Source organism: Actinia tenebrosa, unplaced genomic scaffold (genome assembly GCF_029948245.1).
Source record: "Actinia tenebrosa isolate PJP-AT-01 unplaced genomic scaffold, QUT_ActTen_1.0 PGA_scaffold4__44_contigs__length_22323623, whole genome shotgun sequence".
NCBI classification, from domain to species: domain Eukaryota; kingdom Metazoa; phylum Cnidaria; class Anthozoa; order Actiniaria; family Actiniidae; genus Actinia; species Actinia tenebrosa.
The window spans coordinates 7,753,240-7,771,248 of record NW_028292581.1 but is presented as its reverse complement, the minus strand read 5'-3'; the positions used below and the strand labels follow the sequence as shown (position 1 = coordinate 7,771,248).

Below are 18,009 nucleotides of genomic sequence, written 5' to 3'. Positions count from 1 at the left end.
TCTATGTCGAGCCGCAACGAGTTTTCAGTTCTTTTACCATTGCCGGAAGAAGAAGTGGTTTGGAAATAAAAGGTATAGACCGCAGCGGGGATAATTATACCAGTTATAAATATTTCAGGAATCGATGAAAATTAACTATTGTAGACGACAACTATTTGATTTCCTAATTAGCGTAGGTTATTAATATTCATAAGTTGAAATTATGGGATGTAAGCCGGGACAGGCAGCAAGACGATCGTAATACGTACACCATATGGTATGTCAAGATTATATTTGATTTTCCGTAAGATATAGGCTTTTAATTTGTAACTTTTTATTTCTAGTGAACCTCGTAATTATAAATCTGTCTATTGTGAATGAAATAACTGAAGAACATCAAGATTATCGAGAATTAAATCGCTGATATAATCGACGAGCGTTTTGCGTTGTGTACCCATTACTGAATTAGATGTCCCCACTGAACGAAAGAAGATGTCCGCTACAACTATATTAGAATAATTAAATGGACCCAGGATAACCACAAATTGTATTTATTAACTTCTAAACAATCTAGTGTATACAACGGCGCATACCTTCAAAATAATTAATTTCATGACCCATTTTGGACCACATTGCGGCCTAGATGGTTGGGTGGTCAAGGTTGTCCTTTTCAAGAGTGCTGTATTGTCCTTTTGCTCGCATAAATTCTCTTGAGGTCTAGAATTTGCAGTACAACTTGTGTGGTAAACTGAAAGGGTGAGTCTTGGTCAAGAGAGCAAGAAGTGGATAAAGAATTCTGTATAATGAATGATAGCTAGTTTTTGATTTGTAGGTTGAGGAACTGAGGAATTTTCAGGTATAGGGTTTGTTGATTCAGTTGTTTTACAGCTTTGAGTGTGGGGAAAAAGAGTATGCGAGAATTCTCTAGAATCAATAATACTGCTTTGATTTGTATGCCTGAGTAAGCTGAGGAATTTTTTTCGTATATAAGTGTAGGATTTATTGACTTTGTTTTACAGCTTGGGCTGCGTGGAGGAAGGTAAGTAATAAAGAAAAACCACACACAGGTTTTCGAGATGATTCTTGGTTAATCGATAATTGAATTGGGAGTGCCGATTGTGATTTGAATTCTTAAAATGAATGGAAAATAAGAAGAAGAAGAAATAAAAAAAGGGGGGACTGAGAGAATGTTTTTGTTCTACTGCATGATTATTGACTATAACCAGGACCATACTTCCAGACATCGAGTGCTGAACCGTCGTATGGATTTACGGCTACGCTGGAGATTTCGACCCCAACACCGCTATCCCGGGGGGACTTACAGACTGATCAGGAAGCTCGGCCGAAGCCTAAGGGAGAGGTTAGTCGGCCCCTAGACCGTAGATGATTAACCCCTCGCTATGATCAGCAAACCCGTCTTAACACTTGTATCGCTGATCTCTTACCCCACATAGCCACTCTTTTCCATGTGGGATGCTTTTAAATACTTGGTGTTTATTAACTCAAGTTCGCGCAAACTCAAAGTAAACTTCAAAAATCTTTAATATTTTCCTGTCCTTTAAGACACTTTGACAGGAGATATTTTTCAGTATCGATTAAAAGGCGGATGATAATCATGGCATAGATCGACTAGAAAGGGGAACTAAACTATCTCGCGTGGTGTTAATGTGGAACCGTAAAAAGGACTATATAAGTGTAGAGCAGTCTTATTATTTTCGCAGATTTCGCTGTGTGCCGGTTTTCACTCTTACGTATACTCACTACCACTACATTTATCATTTTATACACACAACGCTCGACTCACATGTTGATTTTTAAAGAGCGAGAGAAAACCGGAGAACCTGGTGAAAAACCCTCGTGGCAAGGGAGAGAACGACATGATCAAACAAACTCAATTCACATGTGGCATCAGTTCGTATGATGCGCAAATTCATAATCAAAGATTTCACAAGTACTACACGCGCAAATCAGTTGATAACGACGATAAAAGTCCTCAGAACCCCTTACTTGATGCGGGTTCATTTTATTATTACAACTACAAATGGCGGTTTTTAAATGAGCGGGTAGAGGTGACCGGATGGATGGAAACGGCTCAAAGATATTATCTATGTACCCATTGAGAGAAAGGCACCAAATGACTAGAATACGGCTGTTTGGGCAAACCGCTATTTAAAAATTAGATAAATAAATTATGACATCACGCGCGTGCTGATTGACTGGTCACTGTGATTATATCCGGGGCGTACCCGCGCGATGTATTATAAATAAAAAATAAAAACATCAAACGCGCATTCAGTGTTTATGAGCTAAATATATTTTGGTAAGCTTATATTTTACCATGCCTTAAACCACTGCGCCTCTTGCTTTTAAACACGTACATGACACTAATAACTGCTCGTTTAAACACTACATACAGAGGCGCGCTTTTTTACATGTATTATAGTAAGTACCTTTATCTACCGAAGGTAGCACATTACAGTATATAATAAGCAACTGATAACCAGTGTTCCTCAAAATATAACTTAAATAACAATGTACAAACAACTTTAAAATGGCTATTTTATTCATTCATAAAAGAATGTTATATACCAAAATATACATCAAAACCCCATTATTCAGGTTTTTCCTTATTGATTGATATTAAAGCTATAAAACTTCAACAGCCTTATAAATTTTTAAGAACTCTGTTTTTAGATTTTTCCCCCCGAACGAAGAACTCTTTATTTTTATTTACAAATTCTATTATTTTATTTTGCTAGGTGCCCACGGCTGTGAAACCATAAGAATCGTAAAAAAATCCTTTCGATTTGTGAATTCTTTACGCTTTACAAGGCTTGTGCGAATACCAGTTTTACTTGAATAGCGAAGCGATTGGAGAGACATTAGAACTCGTCATGTATTAGTGGTGGTGGCTATAAAAATATTGAAGTAAAACATTAGTCATCTTCATGTAATCGCGTTAGGCTCTTCCACAGTCTCTCGCTCGTCCGTTCCGTCTCCACGCTTAGAGACTGTAACGGTACAATGACCAAAAGGACTTATGGGTCCCGAAAACTTGGACCCAGCGTGCTTCGTGAACCAAAATACTCGTCCACAGTCTCTCTCGTTTTCGCCGCCATCTTGAAAATATTGAAACGAGAGAGACTGTGGACGAGTATTTTGGTTCACAAAGCACGCTGGGTCTAAGTTTTCGGGACCCATAAGTCCTTTTGGTCATTGTACCGTTACGGTCTCTAAGCGTGGAGACGGAACGGACGAGCGAGAGACTGTGGAAGAGTCTAGTAATCGTGTGTGAATAGACCCTTTTCGAGTTCCAAATTACCGCTGTGTTTCTTGATTACAGACTCATTTACTCAGGCTTAGCCTCGATTTTGTGAAGAATATTCACGTGTTCCAGTCAAGGTCCGTCAAGTTTCAAAGTGTTCGTATTGTTGAAGTTGTGCATTCTTTATTTTACCGTTGGTATTTGTGGATATTTAGACACTGATTCGAGGCTAAGCCTGAGTACATGAGTCTGTAATCAAGAAAGACAGCGGTATTTTGGAACTCGAAACTGGACTATTTCTAAGCGTCTTTTGCCGCAGGCTTATCTCTCTCTCTCTTTCTTTCTCTCTCTCATTTCCTCGTTCTTCAGTCCCCCATGGATATTTCAGGTCGTCAGTACCCCTTTAATTACCTATGCTTTATAATATCTATTTGTAAATTATTTCCTTAACTAAAACTAATGGATTGGATTTCCTGTGGCAATGACACGAAAGGGGGGGATTGGATACCACATACCAACAAAGAAAGAAAAAATACTCAAGAGAATGACACTTGCTCTGAGATAGGAAAACATTACGGGCCAAGCTGAATGGGTCAGTAGCAGTTCTACCTACCTTAGCATCATCTAATGTGTCCCCTTCTTTTATCTCTTCATCTCTCTCGTCCTCCTCTTCATCTCTTTCATCTGCTTCAAACGCTTCGCTTTTCTCGGCATCTCTTTCTTCTGGGTCGTAGTGTTCATGCTTTTCAATGTCTCCTTGCTCCTTTTCTCGTTCTTCTAAAGCTGATTTAACTAAATCAAATATTTCTTCTGGGTTTTGGGTCTCTATGGACAGGTCACCTTCAATATTCTAATGAAAAAAGAAAGTAAAGACATTGCATAAACAGTGACACTAGGAATTAATAGAGAATTCGTCACTGCTGTATCTTTATCATGTTTGTTTTTGTTAGTTTTTTTTCCCTTTCCTTTCCTTTATTTTCCTTTTCTTTTTCTCTAATTCTCTTGTTTTTTCTTTTCGTTTAGTATCTTAATTCATTTCTTCTCTTTTATTTTCTTCTTTCTCAGTTCCCTTTCCTTTTCATTCCATTCCTTTCCATTTTTATCTTACCTTGTTTTTATAAATTTTCCTTTCCTTTCCTTTCCTTTCCTTTCCTTTCCTTTCCTTTCCTTTCCTTCTCTTCTCTTATTTCCTTTCCTTTTTATTTTCGTTTCACTTCTTTTATTCCTCTTCCTCTTCCTATTCTTTACATTTTTTTCCAATCTCATTGTTTACCTGTGACATTCCTTCTTGCGCTCCAAGGTACAGTCTAATAGTAGGGTATGAATGAATACCAACTTGATGACAAAAGTGATACTCTTGCTCGCAATTCACTTTACCCGTCCGGACCTTATCACCAAGCATCTGCCAAAAAAACAACACAAAATACATAAGCTATAGCAGGGGCAGATCCAGGATTTCTTCAAGGAGGGTGTGCAAGCTTTGCTTATAACTCAAACACCCATAATGCAGTAGATATCAGCTTATCTAAGGGGGGAGGGGGTGCGCTCCCCCTGCACCCCTCCCCTAGATCCGCCCCTGTATAGAGTGCGTTTTCAGCTGTACACCTTCTAGGGAAGCACTAGTAATGCTGCTAAAGCACATTCTCCTCGTGTGACTATCCAGCTGATCTGAAATAGTGACGTACACTGTGACGTCACTGCAAAACTGAGGTATCATAGAAGCGATAAAAACGTGCCCGCCATTGGTATAAAAAATATGAAACTCATGAGTTATTGTGTCACTATTATTAAGCGCTTAGTATTAGCAACCTTGTTTTTTTCATTTCGCGGCTTGGAAATCCGTGACTTCAATAGGAAAAGTGACACATCAGTTTTGCAAATTTGCTCGATTCTGATTGGCTAACATTCTTTCCCAGATCAGCTAGATGGGTTGCTTTCTAAGACCGGCACAAAGTACGTAACGTTTCTTTTTCTTTCAGAACCACAAGTCACCTACTTTTGCAACTCTCTCAAACTGCGGAGCAAAACGTATACACGGTCCACACCAAGGAGAAAAGAAATCCAGCAGCCAAGGTTCATGTCCTGTAAGTACTTCGTTATGAAAATCATCGCTTGAGATTTCAGTGACAAGGGATGGAAGGTTCTGATAGGCCCAGATGTACAGAGACTCAACATCACGCCAGCCTTGGTGAGTACTGAAGAAGAAAAAAAAACTTAGTCTACTGAGAAAATAATAACAATAATAATAGTAATAATAGTTTATTGAGTCCTCTAGCAATATAAAACTGAATTAACGAACTGTATACAAAGGTAAATAAAACTAAATTGATAAACTATTTACAAGCAATTGCTATAAAACTAATAATAAAGCTAATAATCTCTATAAAATTGGACAAAAAATGCACAAGAAAGGCAAAGCTCGTGAGAATAAACTACTTCAGTCGAAGACAGTTTTGGATCCAGGGAGGGGCAAGAGGATCTGTAGCTCCCCTTCAGCCATAAATAGTTTTGTTTGATCAGTGATGGATTTACTGCAAAATGAGCAGAGCCGTTACTTACAAGTGATGTAAAATTCGGTCAACTCCCCCCCCCCCTCCCCTATATTTTTGGCTGGATCCCCCCTGGATTATGCAGCGGCCATCTTGGATACTAGTACTAATGCTATCTACTACATTAGTACTTACATGTAATCCCATGAGCCTGTGCTACGATGTGAGTATAGTCTAATGGTAGGGTACGAACGGACATTTTGTTGGGAACAGAAGTTTCTGTACTTGACACAATCTACTGAACCCACGTGGGCCTCGTCTTTTAGACGCTGTGGAAATAAGAAAATGTCGAATGAGTTGAAAATAGCAAGAATAATAGCAGCAGCGATAGCAACAGCAACAACAACAAGAACAACACCACCAACAGTAACAGCAACAACAACAACAGGAGCAACAACAGTAACAGTAACAACAGCAACAACAACAGCGACAACAGTAACAGTAACAACAACAACAACAGCGACAACAGTAACAGCAACAACAACAACAGTAATAAAGACAAACATATCATTGCTATCAGGAATGCTTTCTCATTTCATACCCCCAGTGTGTCTGTCTTTATATCTTTGATCCATTCTTTCGTCGAATCTTTCTCTCGCACTATTTTCCTTTATTCATTTTTCTTTAGTATTGAATATTTTTATTACTTACTAGCCTTCTCGTCGGTTGATGGCACCGGGCCGATCAAAACCTCTAATGCTGTCGTATAATATAATACTTTACCTTGGCTAGTTTATTCCAGTTTGGTAGCAATTCCTGACATGGACCACACCAAGGTGCGTAAAAATCTACGAGCCAAGTCTCATCGGGTTCCTTTTGACCCACTAACGACTCAAACGTCTCGGGAGTCAGGGTAACTACAGAAGGGTTGAGTGTATTCTGACGACAGAAAAGAAGATGTTATTATCAGTTTATGGTAACGGTGTTATCATCAGTATCCTTTTGACCCACTAGCGACTCAAACGTCTCTTGAGTCAAAGTAACTAAGGAAGGTTTGAGTTTTTTCTTTACAACATGTGGATTGAGGTGGGCGAATATTATGTCAAATGCAATGATGATAGCGGTGGTGAGATGCGAACGCGTATACTGGTACCTTTTGAACGGGAAATTGCTCTTTAAGAAAAGAATGAATGGGAAACATTTACAGCTGTGCCTTCTCGGCATGAACAAGGAAGGACATACTTTTACATGCTTTTAGTTCGACCCCGTTTGAGCTGCGCTGCTGCTGTACTTGCCTGAGTACCCCTACCCAATGGCAGGCTATTTTTAACCTGAATATGTTTTGGGGGAGGGGAGGGAGAAATGAATTGTTGAGGTGGATATACCCCTGATCGTAGTTACGAACACCTTGATTATCATTTGTCATGCAATGTGCTTACCTCGACAAAATCTATTAAGTCCCCAGCAGAATGGTGTCCACTAAACTGGATCGGTACCGTATTATTATACAAAATAGTAGTCGGATATGAACGAATATTATACTGAAAAGATAAAGGTGGAAGACAAATATAAGTGCGTTCATAATCATCAAAGTACGCTTATTCAGAGGCGGGTAACAAAACATTGTTACGTTACAAGTTGCAGAACGAATGTTGATGTATAGCCAGATCCCGCTGCACAAAGTACAAGCTCTTTTTACTCTTCAAAGCGAAGAAAATTTGCGCGGAGTAGTTACACGAGCAGTATTTTTCTGCAACTTGCAACGTAACGTTGCGCAACGATTTACATGATTTTGTCGCCCATTTTGTTACACCTTTACACAATTTTCCCCTGCGCATCTTCAGTACTAAATCTTGGACCAGAAATTGGGCCAAAACTATTATGATACCATTCCCTCCCCACTCCAAAGGACATAAGCCCAAAACAAGGGTAGAGAATAGCCAAAGAATGGTCACTTCTACTATCACTGATAATCGATGCGTCCCTTCCTACCTACGCATACAGATACACCACACAACCTGAAGCACAAGCCGTCGAGACCACTGTATGGGTCGCATGATAATTTCATTACTGTAAGAAATGCAGAACATTCAGCTCGTCTTACCATACTACAGAGATTAACGTGTATTGTGCAGTCCACTGTACCAAAACCAATGTTACGTTTCCCGATAAATGATCGTGAAGCTTTTCGATACTCAGGCAGTAGATTCATACACGGGGGACACCACTAGAGAAAGGTAAACCTTCGTTAGTAAGCTTGTGGAAGAAGGAAAATCAATGGAAGGAGCGGTGGCGTTGAATAAGTCATGTAAGCCGGAAAAGCTGAAGTTTAACTGCTATGCCAAGTCGGTTAACGACAGTCATGGAAAATGGAAGGTAAAGAAAAGAAGGAAGAAAGGAAGGAAGAAAGAAAAGAAGGAAGGAAGTAAGGAAGGAAAGAAGGAAGGAAGGAAGGAGATGGACGAGATTTGAACTGCTTCAATTCATTCCCGTTGAAAGACCTAATACATGCATGAGCTCGCATGTGAAGCTGTATAAATGCGCAGAATCTACTGCAACGTGAGTATTGGTTAACGCTGACAAGACGTGTGCCTTGAAAATTCACATCTTGAAAAAAAAACAGAAAATGAACAACCGAGCCATGCAGTTGGCTAGCAAAGGAATTGTGGCGGGGGGTTTCCGTAGTAATTATTTCAAAAACGAAATCAAATCATTTCAAACATTTGTGAAAAGATGTTATAACATATAACAACTACTAAAGCTGAATTTCAGTTTACTTACCGGAGCAAAAAAGTCAATAAAGAAAGGACGGTTAGGAGTGATGACCCCAGGAAAGTCATCAGGTCCTAGCGTTTGTACATTTGACGAGGCACTCTCTTTGGCGAATACTGCAATATCATGAGCTGTAAAACGACCTAAAACGAACGAAGGCGGGATAAATGTTTGGAATGATTAAATACTCAGTGCCATTACCCTATGAGCTGGATAATATTTCATCAAGCGCCCCCCTCCCCACCCACCCCCACCCCTGTTAGGGGACCACTTCAGGGTAAAACTAAGAACACATTTTTTCAGCACTTCCTATCCGATCAAAATATAATACTAAGGTAAAATGGACTACTCACCATGGTGCCACTCAAAGCCATCCTTCTTAAACAAAGCTACTTTAGGATACTTTGAAAGATGAAGAGAATCACAGACTTCCTTGGCAGTAGAGCAATCCACCTGACCAATCTGAAATACACGACAACATTCTTTCCTCTCTTAGCACTCTTAAAAACGTAAATATGCTTAAAGATCAGCCCAGATTAGCTCCTAAGCTGTTTCAGGGCTCCATAAAACTGAAGTTTGAGCTGTGCAGTGCTGTCCGCGCATTTGTGTAAATTCTCCCAACCCCCTCCCCCTCCCTGTAGGTCCCCCATGTGCTAGAAATGCCAGCCCAGAGGTCGTTTCAGGGTTTGATATAAAGTTGGGAAATGTTTGAAACGAAAGGTTGGGTTGTGCAGCACCATCAACATAGAGATTCTATCTCTCTCCCGCTCCCCCTCCCCCTATCTTTCTCTGCGTGCTTCTCTCTTGAGTTAGATGGTGATAATCTGAGGAATATAAAATATCTTTCACCTGGAACAGATAGTACATGTTTATAGCTTACCTTGATATCAGGTAGAACGGTAGGTAATTTTCTGATTTCTAAACCTACTGACGTGCCCTTGTCGAAGTGTATCAGCCATGGTTCTTCACCAGTTTTTAATTGCTCACGAATATCCTAAAAAAATTGAAAAATCATTCAGTTATGTGACAAAACGATGTGCTCCAGCTCATCGTAAATATCAAATCCCGTCTTTAAATTTCCAGCGGCATAAGTTGTTTGATATACTGCAAGGATCAGCTCAATTTGATTTAATATCTAATGTTTCATGTTCATATAACAAGTGGCTTAGCAAAGAAACATTCGCCTATAATCATTCTAGTCCTAATAATGGGATCGTTTCTTCTCTGTCTGTGCATGCACCACAGCTGAGTTTGTTTATTTGCCTTCCTAGCTATGAGTCTGAAAATCCTTGTGCTCTTGTAACTAACATTTATGAAGCCTGGAAATGATAAGTTGTGTTGCCTTTTAATGCACTAAAACAAACTAAATTTATAGCTCTGAAATACAGTGGTACTTTATTTAAACAGACACCCTTTATTGCTTGAAGGGACAGTAATAATGCAGGGATCCAAAAATTGTCACCCCAAACATTTACAATAAACCAAACCTCTGATAAGCAGCGACAGACAAGGTCCCAAAGGTGTCCACTTAGCAACTATAGCAACTATAGCTTTACTACTTACTTGGAATGAGTCATGGTCTATGTTCAATGGGTCAGGTGTTAATCTTAGCACTTGATCAACTATATCTTTTGTGTGTAAACTTTTAATGACCTGTGAAAATATATTGACACCAAAGCATGAAATAAAGTCATGGGAATGGGAAATGAAATGGGAAGTGAAATGGGAAATGAAATGGGAAGGGATAGTGCAAAAACTATCTTTGATAGATAACACAAAGGGCAATGTCAAAGCACTGGTCAAAATAGAGACCCAAAATATTTTATTCTTTTAGCTGGTGAGCCCCTCAGAGACCTGTTTTCAAAAAAGAATTAATACTAGGTCTTCATAGTTTTCTTTTAGTTTTGGAAATAATGGGGGACAAAATCCAGAATTTAACTTTCTAATAATTATAGAAGGAACAAAAATTTAACAAGGAGGCAACTATTGTAAAATTTATAGGCTGCTGAGCTGCCAGATGCCTTTGTACATAACATTATGCTTTTCAATGAGAAGCACACCTAAGAAGGAATTAGTTCCTTATTATCTAACAATATTTGAAACAATATTTAAATTACTATTTGAAACCAAATGTTCTACATTTTAGATGGTCACTGTATCAGTAAAAGGTAAAAGGGTTTAATAAACTTAAGGTTTAATGGAACTTACAGTGCCTTTCCCAGCTTCTATATGATTATCGTTGTAGTACACAATTTCACCATGGTGATGCAGAGAATTACATAAGGCTTCATCATGTGAGCAGTCTATTGTCCCAACTTGTACTAAATTATCCTGAAATGGCATCAAAAAGTACATCAGTGTAACTAGCTGTCTATTAAAGTCCATTAATGTCATAAGTTCCATCTCGATCAGGATCACCACCTTAATGTGGTGAGACAGTTTGCATGTTCCAATGAATCCTAGAGCTATGCCAGTGGGAGTCATGTACTCTTGGTAGGTCCACCAATGCCAGACAGGTCGAAGGGTAGAGACCAGATGAAAAGTGACCCCACTGGTCCTCCAGATTGGGAGTTGGGCTGAGGGCTAACCAACTCTCATAAAAAAGTTTATTACAGAAACCAGAAACAGAGCAAATTTGCCAAATTATAGGGGGGACTGTGGTACCACCTCATGTCATAAGTTAGATGAGTACAAGTGGCTCAGGTGTGTTCTCTCCAAATCCCAGTGCTTGATTTGACAAGCCTGATGTCATTTGGACCTGTCTCATTTGGAATGTCCATTTGCTGAATCATAAGTTTTCTAAAGCAACACAAGGTTGGCAGTGTTTGACCACCATTTGGAGTAGATAATGAGATAGAAAGAATTTTATCAGCTGATTGAAACCCAACAATACCCTCCACAAAGATAAATTGTTTTTGTAGTGGATTCCGTCATTCGTAAGGTCTAAAACTCCTTTTTCCTCTTGGTATATAAGACAACTCCCAACCCTCCTCACCACCAAAATATTCAAGTTAAAAATACATTACCAAAACTGCTGCAAGCTTTAATTTACTGTCAGATGATAAACAATCTGTTGGTTGAATGATAAGAGCAAAGTAAATGTTAAGATAAAATAATCAGCTCTAAATCACCTTCCTCCCTTCTCAATACATTCCCCATTCAACTTCTCCAGAAAGCTTATATGTGGTACTGTAGACTAGCTCAGACAACTGTTAAACGCATGTCAGCCTGTATTGCTTGTTTGAGAGTCTGAACTAGTTATTTTTGTTTTTGTTGTTGTTGTAGTGGGGCGAGGGAGAAGTGGGGTAGAGGTGCAAAAAGTAAAACTTCCTTCCTTTAGTTAACATTTTTATGTCAGTAATATACAAACCTGATGACGGTTCACAGAAGTCTATTAACCACTGTTGATGTGAAGATGATATTTCTGATTCAAAATTTTCTATGTAAGAACAATTAAAGATTATATTATTATAGTATCTACTACATACATGTAAGGTACCCAATTCATGAAATAATGTTTCATTGGGGGAAAACCTGATTTACCAATCACTGATTGACATTTGGTCCACCTTTGGCCAAAACTCGGCTGATTATTGACCAATAATTGACAATATTGACTCTGACGAAGGACTGACGTCTGAAACCTCAGTCTATTATCTTTCGTATTTATGGTGATAAGATTATCTACTACGACACATTTGATTATTGACCAATGATCAGTAAAAGCCAGTTGATGTTGATCAATATACAGTGTTGATTGGTTATAAAGTATGCCATTTACCTCTACTGATATTATATTAGCAATATAAGTGTCTAGCTTTCATGAAAAGATATCTTACCTTTAGTTAATTCTATTACTTTAATTTCAATTGCATCTAAAATGAATCTAATTAATGCTCTTTCTGTTCTTTGCCCTCTGTAAAGATGTTGCTACACAAGATAAGAATACAAAAGGCATTTAGAATATGCATTGGTTAAAGATCGGATAAGGTGAAGAAATAGAAAATGTTTGTATGTGTTGTAGCACTGTGTTTAGTCGAACTTTATAAGAGACACGCTCACACAATAGTGTTCAAAAATACTAATAAGAATAAAAAGCACACAAAATTGCTGCTTATGCTATTGCACTGTAAAATAAATATGTGAGGAGCTATAGAGCATGAGGAGAGCAAGCTTAGAAACATGAAGGATAACCGAGTGCATGTGTTATATATTTCTTAAATATATAATGCACTCTTTACTCCCTCTCGTCATAACTGCACCCTTGCAACCCTGATAATACTTACAGATGGGTAAAGCACAAGTGAGGGGTAGCTATGGATTCCTTGCTGCCGACAGAGAGACCAGTCCTCCTGACAGTTAACTGCTCCAATTCTTACAACACCCTCAAGCTCACGTGCAACTTCTCTCCACTAGGAAGAAAAATATACATGAAAAAAATGATTATGATTGATTGGCCATCTGAATTACAGCATCCTTTACCACCACTACCGGAAGAATTCTTTACACACTTTCTTTTGTTTATGCATTCTATGTTAGAGAACTTTTTATGTAAGTTGGGAATGTACAGCACTAACAAACAGCACCTTACTTATGACTGTGAAAAATTCACGGCGTTGACAATGCCAGACCAGTCACATTGCACATGAAAAAGTCAGCCAATTTAAATTCTAGAAAGCATCACGGTCACGGCACCTCACACTTACGGCACTGAGCTTTTCACAGTCATATGACAACTGCACTATACCATAAACACCCAAATGGCTTCCTATTGTCTATGTTCAAATTATCGAATCACAATATTAAGCTATGGTTGTATAGTAAAATTATATAGTACAGAATGATGCATTAGAGCAGTTTTCATATGGCTGTCAAAAAGTTGGTGGGTTTCTGGCATTTGATTGGATGGAGAGTACATTCTCATGCAATTTGATTGTTCAGTGGCATATGTGCCTTATCATGTCACGGCCGTGTTCATGCCTTGACCTTTAACACTCATATGAAAACTGCTCTACAGATTTCCTTTCCCTAAAAAAGCCTTTCTAGGTAAAATATTGTTATAGAGGCATGTCCCACTAAATATTGCATCCTTATTGCTGCTACATGTATATACAAAAAATTACCAAAAATGTACACTTACTGTAGGAGCCAAATCGTGGCAATGTGAGCAGAAAGGTGAATAATAATTTATAAACCAAACATCATCACTGCCTTCCACAGACATTTCTACAAGATAAAAGCAATAAATAATTAATCATTAATACTGCATATCAAACTGAGCTGATCCTCGCAGTATATGAAGCAACTTATGCAGCTGCAAATTGCAAGACTTTTTTGATGTTTATTTTGAGCTGGAGAACATCTAATTAGTGTCTAGCAATTTTTAAATAGGGTCTGCTTCTCTTTATCTAAAAATGTTTCCTCTACATTCCTGCAGTTGTCACACTGTTAAATATATCAGAAATACATTTCATTCATATATACAGTATATATATATATGTATATACTTACGAAAATCAGAATAACTAAGAGTTATAATCTCTGGATCATCATCATAAAGTCCTAAAATAATCATGCAAAAAAAGGACTATCAACAAATTAATATTTAAAAAATATTTAAATTAGGAATATTTTTTAAAAACATAAAAATGAATCACCAATTTACAATTAAATCACCATATATAGTTAATGGAGTGGAATGGTTTGGAAACCTCCATAGAACAAAGCTATTGTTTTGCCTTTGATGTTGAATCGTACCATCACGTGTTACTGACGGTGCACAATGAACCAAAGTAATTACGGCAGAAAATGCTCATCTCCTTATTATTTTCATGTATGAACATTTTGAAAGTAAAAACTTTCATTCCATGACCAAAAACCATGGGTATAAATATTTACGCACAGATACAGTTAAGTTACTAGATGCTAAATAAGAAAGCATTAAAAAGGGGAATTTCATTTTCAATAAACAATTAATATTAATCAAATAGGATTAATTGCCAAATAATACATATTTTAGAACAATTTTTAAGGGTAAAAACTTTTATATTCCCTAATACTGTGAACAAATGGAGAAACTTTTCCTGCACTGTCAATGTCACATAACAATGGATAAAGAGACAGTCGGATAAAGACGAACAAAAACATAGAATAGGTTTAATTCCAAACCATTCCACCCCATTAATGTTGTCACCCAACTATGAAATTGACCTGGCTACTAGTACATCCACATGGCATGGGCAAGGCAATCAGTGCATAGCAATGAAGAGAGTGGTAAAGTTGGTTGCATGTAGAATAAATCAAATAAGATATCTTACCAAATTCTTCATTAAAATAATTCCAGCTTTGGTACTGATTGCTGAAGTGATTTTCCTTTAAGCCCTCTTCTCCATATGAATCATATTTCTTACGAAGTTCAGAATCTAAAAATAAGGCATTCATATTGCATAAAATGAAATAAAAAAATGAATAGATCTCTCCATTATATCGCCATCAGCCAAGATAATTACACAGGGAGCCCAACTACAACATTCTTCTAAGACTCGGAGAGAAATTTTTTTAAGAGAAATATATATGTTTCTTGCAATGCCACGGTGTTAAATATCTTAGCAAAAAACATTTGAGGTCATACTTTCTTGTCCCCCACTCTCTCTCTCTTTCTCTCTCTTGATTCAAATTTGACAATTCGACGAGTTCATCTGAGCTCATTACATGAGTTCAACTACAAAAAGGTAATCGCAGTTGATTTTGAAACAAACTTAGAATGCATAATATGGTATTAAACAGAGTTTTCCTTAATGATTACTAGTTCTCGAGGGTGTTATATCAGCTGAATATCTAATAAAATGAAATATTATTATAAGCACACGTTGGTGTTTGCTCACAGCTACGTAACTAATTAAAAGTGTGATTATAACATCTGAAAATTATTACACTCAAAACCATTCCTACACTATTTTGTCAGAAAATATGAAGCCCCAGAAAGCATAAAATATAGGACTCTAAGAAATTTAGAGCCACGTACCAGTTAGACTTATACTTGTATTTGACAACCACATTATTATTTCAAAATGATTCGAGAGAAAAAATAATAATTCGAACGATCGACTTACCTTTGAGTACTTCGTAAGCTCTATTGATAAGTAAAAACGTCTCGTGTGCTTTGGGGGCATCCTGTATATTTATATAGAATTATAATCCTTGGTAAATAAGAGTTCGTAGTTATTTTTTTTCACCAGAAACTATATGATTTTCCGGTGCATAAATATCGTAAACACGTACGTAGATCTAAGCTTATATATATCACCTTGTTCTTGTCAGGGTGAAGTCGAAGAGCTAGCCTCTTGAAAGCCTTCCTGATTTCCTTATTACTTGCATCCCTGGTTATACCTAACAGCTCGTAATAATCCTCTGCTAGTACAGGGGAAGATAATAAAGTAGAAAATAAAATAAATAAAATATTTCGTTTCATTGTTGAGTGTTGAACATGACTTGGTGACTACAACTACACTAGACACCAGACTTCCCTATCGTCACGGTCACGCTTTGCCACGCACGCGCACTTCCGACAAACACGTGTCATTTTGTGATTCAGGCCACGTTGTCTTGACAACGGCTCTCTTGCGGAAAAAATGGCGGGAATCCAGATTACTCCATGAACAATAGAGTTAAGAGAACGTTTTTAATTATTTTTTAAGTTAATTTATAATGAATTTTATGTGTTTGTGGTGAAACAAGAGACATTAAAGCTAAACAGCCACTAAACAGCCCACGCGCACCGATTAGCATAGCAAAATAAGTCTTAATCACTATTATTGTTATAAATAAGAGGTCTCATAGAAAGGGCATCCGTGAATAATCATATTTGAAATGACAGATAAACCATTTGAAGTGAGCCTTTTCATTCGGAATTGCTCAACCTTAAATGAATACAGAGCTGAGCTTCAAAGCGAGTCACATTCATTTAAACTTAAAAAGTGCCCTCTTAGTTTCGTTTATACGCCGCGATGTTATCGTGTAAGACCGAGTTATCTTTTGATTCCCCGGCCGATTTGAAAACATTGAGGTTATGTCTGCTGATTAAAAGTCGCGTGCGGGCAGAGCACCCTAATATACAGCAATAGCGTGCCAAAATCATTTTTTTAGTGGTACATAACGAGTTATTAGAGAGTTTTAGATTGACTTTTTTCTCCCCGCAAACGGCAAACGTGACCATGGTTTCATAGTTTTCCTGTATTTTACTTTACCTTTTACAAACCTTCTCACCAAAGACAAATATTCTTTTGTTTTTCTACTACTTGGACTTTTTTACGATACTTTTTAAGCTATTTAAAATAATTTTTAAATGGTCAACTGACGTTTCACGTTTGCCGTAAGCGTAAATCTAAAACTCTCTATTTTCTGACGCCTAATGTTTATTATCATAGGTCGTGGTACGTCTGACCGGTGCTAATGATTTTAAAACCTGCCAGGACACACGAATATCATCAACTCGTGCTCCGTTGTCACGATCATTCTTGTCAGTCACGAGTATCTTGGTATATGGCTAAAAAAGCCTTGGTTGATCTAGTTTATCCATCATGTGTAGTTTGTTGTCAACATTATGGCACTATAAAAGCATGCATTGTTCACGCAGGGCCAATTATAATAAATCGTAACATAGATCAAACAATGAACGAACTAACAATTATAATGATATAACACGGCATTTATCAAGGGTAAAGATTGCGATGTTGCACTCCCAAGAGTACTTGTTCAACTTATGTACTACTTGTATTATCATTCTCAGCGGTCTCACTGGTATCCATGCCATGAGAACTGATTAGCTATTCCACTTCAAGCCTGCTAAGGCCGTACGGTATTCAGAGCGTTTCTAGTACGTTTTGGCCAAGCTGTACTTCCACAACCTGCGGTTGCTCTCATTATATTTCCTTTTTCCCACCCTCCCCACCCTCCCTACCTTCCCCACCCTTTCTATCCTTGCGCTGTTTTGGCCCTTTTGAGAGCTGCGCCAGGACTACTCCCATGAGTACAGTGAGGCGGACGTGAATGGGATATTTTTCGTAGCACAGTTGGCCCACTTTCATTTTAGATCAGGACCGGAACTGAAAGACACTTAGATAGCACGGCTGCCATAGCCAAGGACGATATTTTCCTTCTGGCCAACTTTTTATATAAGTATAGCACTCTTTTACTCCTTCCGACTTTGAGTCTTGCTTGTTATATTGTGACAGCAATGGGCTGTATAAGTTAGCTGAGTGCATACCATATATCTGCTGTGAAAACCTTTTTATTCTCGTTTCACTTCTTTCTCTTCTTTCTTTCTTTCTTTCTTTCTTCCCTCCCTCCCTCTCTCCCTTATTCCTCCTTCCGGTTCTCTCCTACTCCTTCCCTCTCTTTTTCATTAGCTTCCCGCCCATCCTTTCTATCATTCCATCTGGATCTTCACTTCATTTTCTTCCCTTTTTTCTTTTCTTTAATTCTTTCTTGCTTTTTTTCCAGCCA

General features: G+C 37.9%; 1 protein-coding gene and 1 long non-coding RNA gene across 2 annotated transcripts; one reads left to right on the top strand and one right to left on the bottom strand.

Moving 5' to 3' along the window:
- Positions 1 to 142: 142 nt before the first annotated feature.
- LOC116287163 (uncharacterized) lies at positions 143 to 412 on the top strand. The gene is made up of 2 exons (XR_004196039.2): positions 143 to 256; positions 324 to 412. It is a non-coding gene; the product is annotated as an uncharacterized LOC116287163 (long non-coding RNA).
- A 2,112-nt stretch (positions 413 to 2,524) lies between these two features.
- On the bottom strand, positions 2,525 to 16,016 carry LOC116287165 (endoplasmic reticulum disulfide reductase DNAJC10). Its single transcript, XM_031693807.2, has 22 exons — positions 15,812 to 16,016; positions 15,618 to 15,678; positions 14,823 to 14,927; positions 14,017 to 14,067; positions 13,646 to 13,731; positions 12,792 to 12,917; positions 12,345 to 12,435; positions 11,876 to 11,944; positions 11,532 to 11,575; positions 10,714 to 10,836; positions 10,069 to 10,158; positions 9,386 to 9,499; positions 8,859 to 8,967; positions 8,515 to 8,648; positions 7,838 to 7,960; positions 7,173 to 7,274; positions 6,517 to 6,672; positions 5,929 to 6,062; positions 5,241 to 5,439; positions 4,518 to 4,646; positions 3,858 to 4,094; positions 2,525 to 2,891 (listed from the first exon to the last, which is right to left on the bottom strand). The coding sequence occupies exons 1-22, from the start codon at positions 15,974 to 15,976 to the stop codon at positions 2,862 to 2,864; spliced, it is 2,478 nt and encodes an 825-aa protein (XP_031549667.2). The 5' UTR covers positions 15,977 to 16,016; the 3' UTR covers positions 2,525 to 2,861.
- Between the last annotated feature and the right edge of the window lie 1,993 nt (positions 16,017 to 18,009).